Here is a 15,849-nt window from a genome sequence, read left to right as displayed (position 1 = left end):
GTGAGGCGAAAGCACTCTGTTAAAATAGGCTCACGTTTTCATGTCCGTGGGTCAGGGGATGAGGCATCCTCTACAAGTGCCTACTCAAAGCCCGCGCCTCACGTTGCCACGTGACCTCCCACCCACGAACACGTGAATGCTGCTGTGGGACAGGGCCCGAGCCCACCGCTCAGCCCGGTGGCCCTTCCCATAACCGGATGGCACAGTGGAAGCCACCGTGACAGGTCCCCAGGATCGCGCCGATGCAGTCACTGGGTGCGCAGCTCTTGTCCCCGGGGGACCACCTGGTGGGCACTTGAGGGCCTCTCCCAGCCCACTCTGCCTTCTCTGATTGTCGAAGTTTGCCCTCGGGGTCTGGGCTCTGCAGCCATCTTCTAACAGGCTCTGTCCTTTAACTGAACCGGGGGTAAACTGACCAAGGGCACCCATCCAAGGGGGATGGCTGCCAGATACCCTTTTCCAGAAACTGGCAAATAGGACCCGGGGATGACAGCCAATTCCTGACGGACACTTCGCTGTAAAGTCCTGTGGGGCGGGCAGCATCTCCCCTGGAGTCAGGGAGCGGCAGGGGAGGCTGCTCACACAGCGAGGAGGAGGAAAGGGGACCATAGAGGCACCGGGAGCCCAGGGACCGGCAGCTCCTCACCCTCCGGTACCAACTTGCTGGTGCTCAGACCTCGCCCTTTCTCCGTTCACCTGTCCCCTTACCTGTGCTGCTCAAGGAACACCAGGCCTTCTCTTCTCACCGCCTGTATCTGGCCATTCGAGGCCCTTACAGGTGACCCCAGCGATGTGGACACTTATGAAGATCTGTCTACTCCAGTTTCCAGGAACCGCCATGGTTCAGGGAAATAACTGCTCTGTACGTAATAGGAGAGGAAAGCAGGCTCATGCATTTGCATGTGCTTATGTATTACGTATTAGTAAAGAGCTACTACGTAAATACAGCAGAAAACCCCACTTCTTAAATAGTATGTTAAAAGACGTTTTCCCTCTCGTTCTGTCCCCAGGTTTCTCCCTAGCGGCATGCACTGTGGCTGAAGTCCTTGGCCTGGGCCTTTCTGCATCTATTAAATGGGGGCAGCAATACCTTCTTTCTGGGTTCTCCTGAGGAACAAAGACGAGAGCACCTGGCGGAGGGAGCGCCGGCTCGGTTAGCCTCAGCTGCATGCAGTGTGCTCTGTGGTCATTTTGATGGACTTTTCTTCTTTGTGTCCTAGAAGGAGGTGCGTCCTCTCTCTGAGGGTGTCACTGTGGTGTTGGATGCCACGGGTTTAAATTCAGGCTCTGATGTTTAGGGGAGATTATTACCAGAGTGTCCTTCACGCTCTCTGGAGGCTATTTTTTTTTTTTGGGGGGGGGACGTTATTTCCTTAAGCATGACTATCTTTGCCATCAACTGGAGAGAACCAGCCTGAGACTAAAACCAACATGGAGGAAAGTAGGGCAGAGAGAGGAGAGAGAGATACAAGGAGGTAGGGAGAGAGGGAGAGAGGGAGAAAGAGAGAGAGAGGGAGGAAGAGAATATGTATAAGTTTGTTTGTTTGAGGCTTTGGGCCCAGCTTTGCTTAAAGCCAATTCTTCTGTCTATGGTATTTGAGAAGACTCTGACTCAGTTTCCTGTTCTTGTGCTGAGATGTAGAGACACAGTGCACTAGAAACTGGGTCGTGTGTTTCTCACTCACCCAGCTACCCCCAACCTGATCCACACAGTCTGAAAGTAGGGCTGAGGAATAAGGGAGTGAGGGGTGGTTTCTAAAGGAAATTCAGGTGCTTTCATCATAAAAATAGAAAAGGACCCAGCAGGAAGACCCATCGCTATCCACCACGCTTAGCAGGACAGACTGGGGTTGGGGTGGAGGGGCGGGAGAGGAACGGAAAGAGTCGAACCGTCCCTTATACTGAGAGTGGACTCTATGCAGTGCTTTGTGTGGGCAGCTGGAAGTTGAATGATGAGCTGGGTTCCCCAGGAGGTCATCAGAGAAACGAGAATAGAGGGAGTCTATGCGAAATAACGACAGGATTTTGGAAGTCTGGAGGTGGGGCCCCATGCTCATCCCAGGCTTGGGGGTGAGAAGGAACATTTAAATATGGCCAGGAGCTGCCCTGACCGGTTTGGCTCAGTGGATAGAGCGTCAGCCTGCGGACTGAAGGGTCCCAGGTTCGATTCCGGTCAAGGGCATGTACCTTGGTTGCGGGCACATACCCAGTGGGGAGTGTGCAGGAGGCAGCTGATCGATGTTTCTCTCTCATCGATGTTTCTAACTCTCTATCCCTCTCCCTTCCTCTCTGTAAAAAATCAATAAAATATATTTAAAAAATAAATAAATATGGCCAGGAGCTTGCACACAGACTTAGTGTGATGAGAACCAGCCACGTGGGGGGACTCGTGACAGCCCCCCTACCCCTCACCAAACATTTGCAGGGTCAAGGGCAAGCCCATCGACAGAAGCCTATACATCACGTGTCTAAATATTTACGAAGTGTAAGTCAGGCTAACATGCTCTTAAATAGAAATGCTCTATTCTCTTCCCTTGACAGACATACCTTCATAAGCCGCTGGGAGGCCAGGTGAAGTGGGATCCCCAGGCCCTCTGCTGTTCTGGCTGGAAGGAGACCACACAGAAGGGCGGAGCCCAGGTCTTGTCCCATAGCTTCTTCCTACCCCCAAACCCTGCTGGGGGCCTCATGCACACACATGTGGACCCTGGCACTGCATCCCAAACTCTGTCCACGTCCCCTGCAAACAGCTTGCTCAGCAGGGAAGAGGCCTGAGCCGGCCCTGGAGGTGGGTGGGGGTTTCTCAGGTCCTGGGTGCTCAGAGTGCGGTCTGGGGTGGGCACACACGCTGGGTGGGCGCACCCCTGGGGGCCCTGCAGACTCTCTGCCCCGTGGAGTGGGGACCTCTGGATGAGGCCAGGGAGGGGACTTCCTGCCTGGTGTAAGAACGATACTGAGCCCTAACCGGTTTGGCTCAGTGGATAGTGTCGGCCTGCGGACTGAAAGGTCCGGGGTTCGATTCCGGTCAAGGGCATGTACCCTGGTTGCGGGCACATCCCCAGTAGGGGGTGTGCAGGAGGCAGCTGGTCAATGTTTCTCTCTCATCGATGTTTCTGGCTCTCTATCCCTTCCCCTTCCTCTCTGTAAAAAATCAATAAAATGTATTTAAAAAAAAAAGAACGATGCTGAGTGGTCAGGAGGTCCCCCGGCTGGGACGGTGACACACTCAGCATCAGCAACAGCGGCGGAGGCTGGTTCCCGTTCCCGTGAGAGATGACACAAATAGTGACCCTGCATTTTGGTTTTTAGGAAGAGAAACGTCAGAAATGACCTGGGAAATGGCCTGCCGTTCTCCTCACTCACCACATTTCCACAGAAGTTGGGCATGTCCACGTCGATGGGTGGAACCTGGCCTTTGGGTCCCGTGGAACGGAGACGCTGGAAATGAACAGGACCTGAGGTATACTCCATCCCGGGTGTCAGAGTTTGGGAGAGAAACTGGCCGCTTGGACGGGAGTCCGCTTCTCTCTGGCGACACCCCCTGGCTCATGTGAAGGGAGTAACCTTTCCGAAGTAGAGATGTCGTGTCCTTGTTCTCCCATCAGAGGAGCCAGGATGTGTATAAAGTACGCGACGGCCCAGACTCTCAGGGCTATGCCATTGCACAGCAGGGGGCACTCAAGGAGCTTGATCCTTTCTGAGGCTGCTGGACACCTCCCACCCTACTCCCTGTCCCAGCCATGAGCTCCCCCATATCCCTTGTGATAGCTGACTAAACGTTTCAGATTCAGTTACTTATAAAGGAAAAACAACAACAACAATACACACACACACACACACACACACACACACACACACACACAATTTCCATTCTTTCCTAATTGGATAGAGACACAGTCTTATTTAGTTAGCCCTTAAAATCTGTACCCGCATCCTCTCTTTCCATTCCTAGTATTTTTAGAATGTCTTCCTCTCTCTCAAATCCCTGGAAGATAACCCGGGAGCTCTCCGGTTCTGCTGTGAATAATGCTGTGCCCTTCGCCACCACCGCTTTGCTCTGAGAGGCTGTGCTGTGCTACTGGGCTCAGGAACTCACCTGTCTGGGGTTAACTCTGTTTCTCCACAGACCGGCTGTGTGACCTCGAGTAAGTGATGTAACTTCTCTGGGCCTCGGTCTTCTCACTGGGAATCATCCTTTGTAGCAGCATGGCATCCCTCCCTCCCCTCCCTGAATGTGCCTGCCACCCCCACACCGTGGAGAGGTAGAGTCCATCCCTCCGCCCTCCTACATGCGGGCTGGGTGGTGACTGCCGGGATGCCCAGGGCTGTGGGGCCTTAGAGGACTCTGGCCTCACTGCTCGCTGATTGCAACCACACGGGAGGCCCACTCAGCTGATCCCAGTCAAACCGCCGAACCCTGTGAGATCATAATCAACGGTTCCTTTAAGCCACTAAGTTTTGTGGCACCGTGAAGCAAGAGATAACCACACTAAACATGGATGGGGGTGATAATAATAATGTCCACCTCAAAGGGTTGGTATGAGGATTAAATGCTGTTAATATTCATTAGATGCTTAGAACAGTGCCTGGTAATTCCAATGGCCATATAAGAACATTTTGAACAACAACAGCAGAAGAATGACCTAGTACTCCGAAGGTATTAGAGTCTCAAGCTAACAGATACTCATTTTGAGGAAAGTACAGTAATTGTCACTGTCCCAGTCCCTGGTCTTAAATATATATATATATGCTTCAGTCAATATGGAGTCAGTTGCTGGTGGTGAAAATACTGTCCTGAAAAGCAAAAGGTACTGGCCTGTCTCTGAGCCCAGCAAGCCCCTTAACTCCCTTATGGCTCTGCTACCACAAGCCTGCTGTGAGGGAGAAACAGGAAAACAGTTGTGAACGGGCTTCGAAGAACATAGGTTCTTTAGCCTTTGCTGAGACACCTCATTTCTGACACACACACCCCATACTGAGGTCTGCACTTCCTTAAACCCAGGCCCCATAGTTCTTTGCTACAACCAGTCTCTTGCCAATACCGCAACTCCCTTGCCTCTTCATCCTTTGTTCTTCCCTCCCCGCAAATGGTGAATCCTATCTTTTTCTTCTCCCCATACATAGCTAAGCATCTTTATCTAAAAAATATATTTTTATTGATTTCAGAGAGGAAGGGAGAGGCAGAGAGAGATAGAAACATCAATGATGAAAGAGAATCATTGATCAGCTGCCTCCTGCACGCCCCACTCTGGGGATCGAGCCCCAGTGTGTTTCAACAATTCTGAAACCAAAAGGTTCTCCTCAACCCCTCCCTTTCCATATCAATCCAACATCAAGTCCTGCTGATTTTATCTCCTAAATATCTCTCAATTCCACTCCCCTTCTCTCCATCTTTACTGACAATACATAATCCCAGCCACGCTCACCTCCAGCCTGGGCCACTGCAATAGCTTCCTATCTGCTCTACCGCTGGCTACTCCCATCTTCCAAGTCATTCTCTATATTTCAGCCACAGTGGCCTTTTTCACGATACAAATCTGATTAAAATACCTCTTTGTGTCCCAGTCTACTTTAAACAATTCAATGGCTTATTATTGCTCTTAATAGAAGATCCACATCCTTAGCAGGGCCTGGGAGGCCTTGCATGGTATGGCTCCTGTCTTCCGGTCATTTCAGATCCCTCTCTCTCGCACTCTGGCCACCTTTGGCTCCTGCTGCGCCGTGCTCCTTCTAGAAGCAGACTTCTCTACACGCTGTTCCCTCTGCCTGGATGGACACCCTCTTCTCGTTCACTCTTACTCATCTTTCAGACCTCAGCTCAAGTTACTTCCTCAGGATGACTTCCCTTGAAATTCCAGACTAGGTTAGGTCTCCCCATCAGATGTCTTCACAGCACCACGTGGCTCTTCCGCACAGCACTCATTGCGGTTGTAATTATATAGCTTTTGCGATCCCCAGTAGGTCCCAAGCTCCAGGGACTGTTTGTTTTGCCCACTCTTGTATCCCCAATACCTAGCTCAAAAGTTTTGAATGACCCGTCAGGGCACATGCTGGATTGCAGGCTTGATCCCCAGTAGGGGGCGTGCAGGAGGCAGCTGATCAATGATACTCATGGATATTTCTGTCTCTCTCTCTCTCCCTCTCCCTTCCTCTCTCTAAAAAAATCAATAAAAACATATTTAAAAAATAGCTATGAATTGTTGATTGTTGAAATTGGATAATAGGTACACTGGGTTTCACCATGGTATTCTACTTTTGCATATGTTTGCAATTTTTCCTATTAAAATATTACATAGAACAGTCACTTTCAACTGGAGTGCCACAAGAAATTAAAAAACAAACAAAACCTATTTAGTCAGGGGCACTGACCAACACAACAATAGCCGTCCAGTGTGAATGAATCAAAATTATACCTATTTGCCAAAAAATATAATTTTTGGTGTGTCAAAAATTATAATTTTTGGTGTGTCAAAAATTTTAGTTATTAGTTTATGTGTGCCATGAGATGAAAAAGGCTGAAATCGCTGACATAGAATAATTACATAGAAGTAATAATTTTCAAAATTACTTTAGAAAAGGGTTGCTGTTGAGTTCTCAGCCAAACATTCTAAAAAGTAGAATTATTTGATGTCTTAGATGTCAAGAATTAAATAATAAAAATGTAGTCACATTTCTGTTGTAACCAGTTCTTTCATTAGTTGTCTAAATTTAAAAATTGCGCATCTGCTCACTGACCATCTTGCTTGAAGAATCATGAGCAAGGGTTGCAGACTGGAGGGGAGGGAGGAACCTGCTCTCTTCCAATGGGAGATTAATAGATGGCCAGGATCTGGGGAGGGGAAAGGTGAAGAGTCCTCAGATATGGAGGAAATTGAAATGGGGGAAAAAAATCACTTGAGGTCTTCAAAGAGGAACTGATGGAGACAGAGGGAGTGGAACCAAATCAATCAACAGGTGATGAGAAAAGGGGAGCGTAGCAACAGGAATAAAAAGATCCAGAAGACCTAAAAGAACATGTACAGACAGGATTGATTTGTATGATTCACTGTTACCCTTTTAATCCAGTTACCTTCACAACTGTTACAAATTCTTTTAATATTCAATTGGTTTGCTAGAGAGTGAAGTTAGTTTTCGCAGACAGCAATTATGAAATTTGGGGGGAATTAGTTTAGAATTGCCCTTCAAATACAAAATTGATGCTACCAGCCAGGACTGGAAATTTGGGTTATTTTCCACAGCTCACTTGGTGATGAACTGTGGTGCGTGAGCCACCGACACTCCCGTTCACCTTGCCCACTGTGACTAACTGCAAGCTTTTGAAGATAATTAGCTCAAGTTCAGAGGACCGGATGTGATGATGGAACAGCTTTTAATGTGAAAAATGTTAGCGTATAATAGCATTAAATTGTCATTTCAGTCCATATTCTTTAAAAAAGTGTACCAACTCTTAAAAACGGAATTTATTGGGGCAATATCCCAGGATATAAAAAAAAAGCCAAATGCCCAAAGTAGTGAGGCCTCAGGAAGTAGATTAGTGATGAGTCTGGGGAAGCTGAGCCTCACGGCCTCTTCAAAGCTGTCATTATAACAGCTACCCTCCTAAAGCTGAATTACTTTTCTCAAGTCTTTTCTCTCTGTTCAGTTTACAGTAAGCACTTCTCTCTAAGGTGTTGGGAAGGGACAAAACATGGGCTGTGGTGTTGGGCAGCCCTGGGCTGGGGTCTGGCTTCTGCCTGTCTCTGGGATCTTCTCAAAGTCACTATGAAATGTGAATAATGACATCTACTTCCCAGGGCTGTTGGGGAAGGACTGGATGAAACAGCCCATTGTCAAGTGCCTGGCACTCCACAAGTGTAATTTGTTTCCTGTGGATGAGCACAGCAAAATACTTCCAATACTCTGTGATTTATCATGATACCATCAGGCCTATCCAAAGCACTAAGTTACCAGAAGACTTCAACTTCTCTTATTCTGCCTTAAAAATTTTTTTTTTAAAAATTGATTTCAGAGAGGAAGGCAGAGGGAGAGATAGAAACATCGATGAGAGAGAATCATTGACTGGCTGCCTCCTGCATGCCCCCTCCTGGGGATCGAGCCTGCAACCCCGGCCTGTGCCCTTGACCGGAATCGAACCCAGGACCCTTTAGTTGCAGGCCGATGCGCTATCCACTGAGCAAAACCAGCTAGGGCTGCTTTTTTTAAAAAAATGTCATATTGCATTTGAGTAGTAAGCATGTAAGTGGGTACCACGGAATGTAAAGACGTGAGGAGGTAGAAATGTATCGACGAATAATTCGCAACATGACGCTGTGACGCACACCGATGAAATAGCTGCTTGGCTGCATAAAAGAAGTAACATTAAAACATTAAAAAGAGACTTAACATAGGAACAAGCTATTTTAATCAAGCAAAAGCAAATTTATATTCATTATTTCTAAAAATAAAATTAGACTTTTTCCAACCCTTAACATCTGCATTTAATAATATCTTCTAAACAAAATACAGATGCTAAAACAGCAAATTACAATATATCTTGTACAGCATACAGTATGTTCACTGTTTACACTTACTTGAATTCTAGTTGGTCGTTATGTACTCAATGCATACTTAAACATCACTCAAAATAAAGTTTTCACAATTAACAAAAAATGTGACAAGGCTGTCGTAAAACGGCTCTGCTATAAATTGTGTAGAATATACAGAATTACAAAGTCAAGTATTTTTTATCAAAATATACACCCCTCCCTGAAACTAACACAAGCTGTCAACGTTTTAAACGAATAATACAATTATAGAAAATATTTGCAAAATTATTTTTTTTCATGTATAAATATTCTGCCATATTTACTTTGGTCTAGAATTATCAGCATACAAGTCCACTTAAAAAATATCCACATGTAAGGGCTGGGAGACATCACTACATGTAATAATTGCTTATTTGGAGTTACCTCAAATCAAAATGACTAAAATACACAATTATTTTTCTTGACTCATAATCCTAATTGGGACCAAACAAATGAGTAGATCACAGGATTGCTTATTCAATATTCTAATTATCAATTCTTCAGCCCTTTGTGACTATCTTTTTAACAAAACCAAATGAATAGTGCAGGTATACATATATGTACAATGTGTAAAATAAAGTTGAATTTGCTTGCATTTTTTCCATTTTCCTCTATTATATAATACTGTATGTAACTGAAGGTGTTTGAACAAAAGATAAATGCAGATACAATATTGGGGTTACTTAACAGCAAAGTACTACAGTATTACAAGGTCAGCTTTGATCATGTCCTTTTCTGGGTGTTTAAATGCTCTTGCCCACCCAAATCCGTATTCATTCTTCACGAAGACATCCCATTTGGAGAGAGAAACTGGAGGCCTTTGAGCTACTTCTTCATAATGGTAACTCGGCAACCTTGGGTAGCCTTGGGTTTCCACCTATCAAATCCCATGAACATGAATGGCTGCAGGTCACCCTGGAACCGATTTCCGGATTCTGCTCATACTGGTGATCCAAGGATAGGAATGCTTTCTCTCCGCCTCCTATGACGGCAGCTTAAAAAGTAAGAATCATGAGTTCCAGCTTCCGGGACCTAGTCCAGATGATGGACCACCTGTAGGGCAATTAGACTCTGAGGGCAATGTTGATGGTGTGGGTCAACATAAAAGAACATTAAAAAAATGTAAGTGGGCTTTTTTAAGCAAGGGGGCTTAGATGTCTGTAAACATGAAGACAAGGCATCTGACTTTGTGGATATATTTCTGAGTCACATAAGTGATGGAATCTTATCACCCCATATTCTACCTCCCTCGCCACCCCCAAACAAAGCTGTTTGAGGCCAGGATGGTCGTCCCTTCCGGTGGCCTAACTCAAGTCCGGAACGGGTGGGGCAGAGTGTGCGTTTCTGTGGTCCTTTTGTTTTATACTAGTGTCTGCTTGTGGGCTGCAGAGCTATCATGGAAGGGATTAGGCTTTCTGTCCCTTTCAAGCGCTGGGCACTCACCAAGGTATGCGTGCTTTGCGTTAAATTTCCTAGACACTCCTTCAGTGGAACCGGAGGTGTCAGGTTTTACTTGACCCCTTGAGACGGGTGAAGTCTGTCTGGAACAGACCTCCACATTTATGGCCTTGTGATGGATGGGTGACTGCAGGGAGTTTCAGAAGAATGTGAACCTTCTTCATTTTCTGAGGTGAGGCCATTGCAAAGTGATACACAGCACAGGCAACCACAGGTAAATTCTGGGAAGGCTTTCCCCCATAGATAAGGCATGACCTATGTTTTCTGTGACTTGAATAGACCAGTTCTAATAACAGCTCAGCCATAACCTCAAGAGAACAGCATTCCATCTAAAAGCATAGACATGCTCTTTTTAAGTCATATTTAAAATGCTTTCTACTGGTTTTTACACCAGTCCTCCTTATTTGCAGATCTATTGCTCATCGTTATAATTCTCTACAGGGGACATGGACAGTTAAAAGTTAGGGTGATTTACATATGTATTTTACAAGGTTTGTGTTGCAGCAAAGTAGTTCTAATATGTGAATGTCCTACTTAGGTTACTCATTTCATACATAGTTTTTAGCTATATTAAGTGTTTAATATGTACCCATTAAATTTAAACCATTTTCAATAGTGCAGAAGCTGAATGGGAATGACTGTCAGAGCCAATTTACCTTTGAACTTGCTTATGCAGTTGACATTTTCATGATGTCTGACCTTTTTCTCCAGTGACTAAAGACCGTTTAGCAGCCAGTTCCTAACAGCACTAACCAGAAAGTTTTAAATTAGGCTAAAGTTAAACTCTTCCCCCCCCACCCCCACCCCACTGGCAGAAATACCACAGCTCAGAACTTCATAAACTTTCACAAGATACTTGGGATACTGGCGGAGTCAGCCATTTCATTTTTATGCACTTTGTAAGACGTTAATGCTAAAACCCAAAGTTAGATAGTGGGATCCTTTTTCTGAAATTTTCACAAATGAGATTTTCTTTTTTTTACAATTCACTCCTTCATGACTGTTATGTGAACAAAACAAAACTAAACTTAAAACACACACACACACACACAACAGCTAACTGAAAAAACAAACAAACAAAAAACCCCCACCAATTTATATTTTTGAAGATTTTGTTTTTTCCCCACTACTCAAAGCACATTTCCAACAATGGTTTGTAGATGATCCTTTTGGTCACTGTCTTCCGAATCCATGAAATGTGGATTCTCCAGCGGATCGGAGTTTTCGTGGTACAGATCACCTTCTGTTTTCTCCTGCTGACTCGGGCTTTTGAATAAGTGTTTCTTCTGGTGCATTCCCAGGGCAGCAGCCGTTTTGCAAATTTTGGGGCACTGGAAGCAGGCAAAGCCCTTCCCGGCGTGCTCCCGGACGTGCCTCTGCTCGTGGTTCCGTTTGGTGGAGAGGTACAGGAAGCTCTGGGAGCAGAACTGACAGTGGTAGCGCTTCTCGCCAGTGTGGATCCTCTCGTGGATTTTGAGGGTCTCGTTCAGCGTGAACGCCTTGTTGCAGTACTGGCAGATGAACTCCTTGACGCCCAGGTGGATGCGTTCGTGTTTCTGCAGGTTTCCTTGCACCGAGAAGCACCGCCCGCAGGTCTTGCACGGGTACGGCTTCTCTCCGGTGTGACACCGCATGTGCATCTTGAGCGTGGAAGGGTTCTGGAACTGCTTGGCGCAGAACTCGCAGGCGTACGGCCTGGCGGTGAGGTGCCGGTGGGGCCTTCCTAGGTTCCCGGTCCCCAAGGCCTTGTCTCCGTCGCAGAGCTCACACTGCAGCTTGGGCATCTCTGTGTTTTCTTCTTCCTCGAAGGCCTTCTCCGGAGGAGCCTTGCCCACGGCGCAGTCCAGTTCTGCCGGGTACTTATACTTGGTGCCTGGGCTCCTGCCCCCGTGCTCCTTCCTCCAGCTGGCCTTCCTCATTTTCCTCAACTGTCGCGATTTCTTTTTGGGTTTGTAGTTGTAGTAAGGGCGCCATGGTTTGTCCGTGGAATCCTGGTCGCTTGCCTCATCGAACATCTCACTCATGTCCATGCACTCGGACTGGCAGAGGTCGAGCGGGCCGTCGCCCTTGGTGTCCAGGTCACCCTCCTGTGGCAACGTCTCCTCCTGCGCTTCGTACTTGGGCCTTCTCCCTCTTTTATAGAACAACTTGGATCCTAGGATATGCCTCTTCACAATGGCTTCATTCCCGATTTTGACTGTTATTTGGCAGAGGGGCGCGACGTTGCTGTTGGTGGAGGTGCCAGGGAGAGCAGGCTTCGCGATGTAGGTTTCGATTTTACTGGTTTCTTTGCTGACGTTCGTGGTTTTGCTCAGCGACCCTCCGGGATCAGCGGCGGGTCTCGATTCCTCTGGGACGTCTCCCCTGTCACAGGGGATGGTTTTCTTTTTCTCCTTAATGCCTCTGTGTCTGCTGACCACTCTCCCCACTTTGTCTGGCTCGGGTTTGCTGTCCTCTCTCACGGTCTGACCGACAGCCGGGCCTGAAGGGGCTCTGTGGTTGCTGCTGGAGAGGGCAGCCACCATGCCGCTGTGCACGATGACCGACGAAAACTGGCTACTGTGCACGATGACCGAGGGCGCCGAGCCACTGTAGCTGATGACAGACGCCGCGTTCTCGCTGCCGTGGCTCAAAGACAAAGCAGGCATCCCCCCGGCCGGGAGGGTGGAACTGACAGCATTTTCAGGGAAAGAAAGGGACACCTCCTTTGAGTAAAAGTTATTGTCAAGATCAGCTTTCAACGTCTCCTCTCCCCATTTGGACCCCTCTGCGCTGTGAACGTTGGCAGAAGCGGGTCTGTTGTGACCTGTGGCTGTGTCCAGCGGGACAGCTGGACTGTGGGTCACGGTGTGCATGCCATCTGGGAAATTCAGAGCAGGCAACTCAGAGCTGAGTGGATTCTGAACAGCATAGGGGCCAGCTGCAGGCTCGCTCACCTGCCTGTTCCCTCGGGCGTTTTCATAGGAAGCATTTCGGTAGCTCTTGTAAGGGGCTCTCTTGCATTTCATGGGCAGCAGCCGATACAGTTTATACGGATAGACGCTAGGTTTCAAGCCTCCGTTTGCCGTTTTTTTACTGATGGAAAGTCTGTGATCTATGGCATGGAAAGACTTCTGATGGTTTTTGAGAATATAGTAGGTCATGAAGGTTTCGAGGCAGAAAATGCACTGATACCGCCTCTCCCCCGTGTGCCAGATTTCGTGTCTTGTCCTGTACTCAGCCAACGCGAACACTTTGTTGCAGTAATGGCAAGGGTATGTTCTTCTCCAGGAGTGGACATTTGCGTGCCGGCGGAGGCTGGACAGTGTCACGTAACTGCGCTTACACACAGTACAGCTGTAGAGCATCTGCCCGTTAACAAATTTAACCAGGTGGTCCATCTCCGGCAAGGTGCTTCCGGTACTGGAAAAGTCACCAATCCTATTTCCAGATAATAAAGCCTCTGCACCTGGGAAGGAACCTCTGTTTTGTCCAATGGTAGGATAGTTTTCTAAAAAGCACGGATTTCCTCCTGGAACGGGTATGTGGCTGGACCTCATGCAGATCTGCTCGTGCCGGTCCAGCCTGTTCGGGGTGCTGAACTCTTTGTTGCAGTACTTGCACACCAGGGGCTGCTGGGTGGGCTTGTGCAGCTGCATGTGGGCGCCGAGCAGAGTGCTGCTGTCAAAGGACTTGGAGCAGGAGCTGCAGTTGTACACGAGAGGCGGGAGCTCCGCGGCCGGCGGCCCGGGGACCTCGGAGGGTACGTTTTCACCTTCCCTGGGGAGACGGACATCTCCTTCCGCGCTGGGAGATTGTGAGCCGGGAAGAACTGCGGCGGGCGGGGGGCTCCTTTCTCGGCTAGCCGCCACGTTGGCTCCTGGAGCGGGTGGTGTCTTCTCCGGGGCTGGTTCAGAATCCTGGGGTCTGGAGAGTGCCTTCGGCTTCCGGCATGCTGCCGGTGTTTCGGCAACAGCTCCCCCGTTTTCTTCGCCTGCCTTGCCGGGCGGGCTGCTGGCAGGTTCGCCTCCGGGCTGACTCCGGTAAGCCTCGGCCCCGGTGGACACGGCGTAGGAGTGCTCGGCCAGGGTCCGCACGGGCTCCGCCTCGTGGCAGACGTCAGTCCTGTCTAGGCAGAGGCTGGCGTTTCTCATGGAGTCGGAGACCTTTTTGAAACTCGCCCTCAAGTCCAGTGGAGAAAACATGTTATTACTATTTTCCGTTTCGATGATGGAAAACGCATTTGTGATCCTTGGCCCGTTGGTGATGGCGGGTTCTTCGTGCTGTCTTTTTTCATTTTTTTCTTCTTTAACCACGCCCTTCTCAGTAATGCAGTATACATAGGGCCCTGGGGAACTGCAGAAGCTGCGATTGGTCAGATCTTCCAAGAAGGATATCCCCAGCTTTTTCCCTGCAGCTGCAAGATCAGTGACTGTTTCCTGTCTCTTGACCACGACCGTGGAGCTGTAGATATAATTAAGGATTTCTGTAAACACTTCGGCTTTGAGATCATCCAGCTCCAGGACGTGGCTGGAAATGCAGATGGTATGGCTCCAGAAGATATTTTTGAAATAAAGGCTTGAAGCAGCCAGGACATTGCTGTGGGCTTTAAATTTGGTGTCTTCCACAATGATAGTGACATCACACAAAATGCCCCGGATGCGCTGCTCATTTAAAATGGAGAGCACTGTGTCACTGTGAAAGTCGTCCTTGAGGTCCCTGGAAAGGGACATGACTGTCATCTGAAATGAGAGGAGAGAAATGGTCAGAGACCCTTCCACAAGGACCTGCTTTGTGTCTAGATTATTTTCAACCTCTTTGAAATTTTTTTTTTTTGCATGAAAAGACAGGTTTTTATGTCATTCTGTTGTTGCTTCCAAGACTTGGGAATCAACATGAGAAGCTAAATCTTTCTCTCGCCCCAGCCTGTTTCTCAGACAATTGCTAAGACTTGCATAGTTGGAAATCCTCTCAGAACTCTTTCTCCGAAGTTGTAGCTATATATACATGTCCAAATCGGGGGGAGCAGGGTCCCCTCCCAAAATGTTAAGGGTCTCATCATCACTCCAGGCTGCTGCGTGGAACTCCTAGAGCTGGGCAATGCCATGGTCCTGCCACAAGCCTCCTATCATTTCCAAAGATGGCCTGATGATCTGATCCAAACAGAGTTCATGAAGCAGGAAAATGATTTTTCTTTAAGTTTTCCCTAAGTAATCAGTGCCTGTATGTAAAGGTATTATTACCTGCTCAGAGAAGAAGCAAGATCTGGAGGAGCAGCCGTTCCTAATTGGTGGCTTCCAAGGGTCTCTCAATGCCAAGTCACAGCCTGCATGACCATATTTGACCACCAGGGGCGCCCTGCCCCTCTTTGGGACCCACCTGGTTCCTTCTCTGATTTCCCTTTCATTACAGCCAAAGGCGAGTAGGGTTTTCAAATAGAACTCTGTGAGGTACTGAAGACAAACAAAAAATATGAAACCAGGAAAGTATGTTTCTGAGCCCACAATACTGAGTCTAATCACAGGCTCCTAAATTAGCACAATTTAAAGGCACAGTGGTTCTGGTCTGAGGATCCTAGCTCTGTCTTCTCCCAGAGACGAGTTCTTGTTATTTTCCACACATGTTCTATAATCAGTCTGGAATGGCCAGGGCCTGCCAACTAGCACCCTTGTGAGGGGCAGTCAAAAGCAGCGGTGTTCGTGCCGAGCGTGTACATGGCACGAACATACATGGCACACCAGTGACCTAAGACACAAATGAAATTAAAACGTGACCCTTACTGTGTGTGACGCAGTCTGTTCTGTTCTATTTCTTTCATTTAAAAAATGCCAACAGCAACTCACTAAAC

At 47.8% G+C, this 15,849-nt stretch overlaps 1 protein-coding gene across 11 annotated transcripts in view; it reads right to left on the bottom strand.

Moving 5' to 3' along the window:
* Nucleotides 1-6,975: 6,975 nt before the first annotated feature.
* Nucleotides 6,976-15,849, bottom strand: part of ZBTB38 (zinc finger and BTB domain containing 38) — a 127,661-nt gene continuing 118,787 nt past the window's right edge. For 9 of the 11 annotated variants that reach the window (XM_079794664.1, XM_079794665.1, XM_079794660.1 and 6 more), the window contains one exon: nt 6,976-14,743. In XM_079794664.1, coding sequence (XP_079650790.1) covers nt 11,153-14,743 — 3,591 coding nt within the window. In that variant the 3' untranslated portion in view covers nt 6,976-11,152. Of the gene's footprint in view, nt 14,744-15,244; nt 15,455-15,849 lie in introns of all 11 variants that reach the window. The other 2 variants (XM_079794668.1, XM_079794661.1) reach the window with 1 other exon arrangement.

The sequence above is a fragment of the Cnephaeus nilssonii genome (assembly GCF_951640355.1).
Source record: "Cnephaeus nilssonii genome assembly, chromosome: 17".
In the NCBI taxonomy this organism is placed as follows: domain Eukaryota; kingdom Metazoa; phylum Chordata; class Mammalia; order Chiroptera; family Vespertilionidae; genus Cnephaeus; species Cnephaeus nilssonii.
Note: the sequence above shows the minus strand (reverse complement) of the source record. Positions and strands in the feature narration are given on the sequence as shown.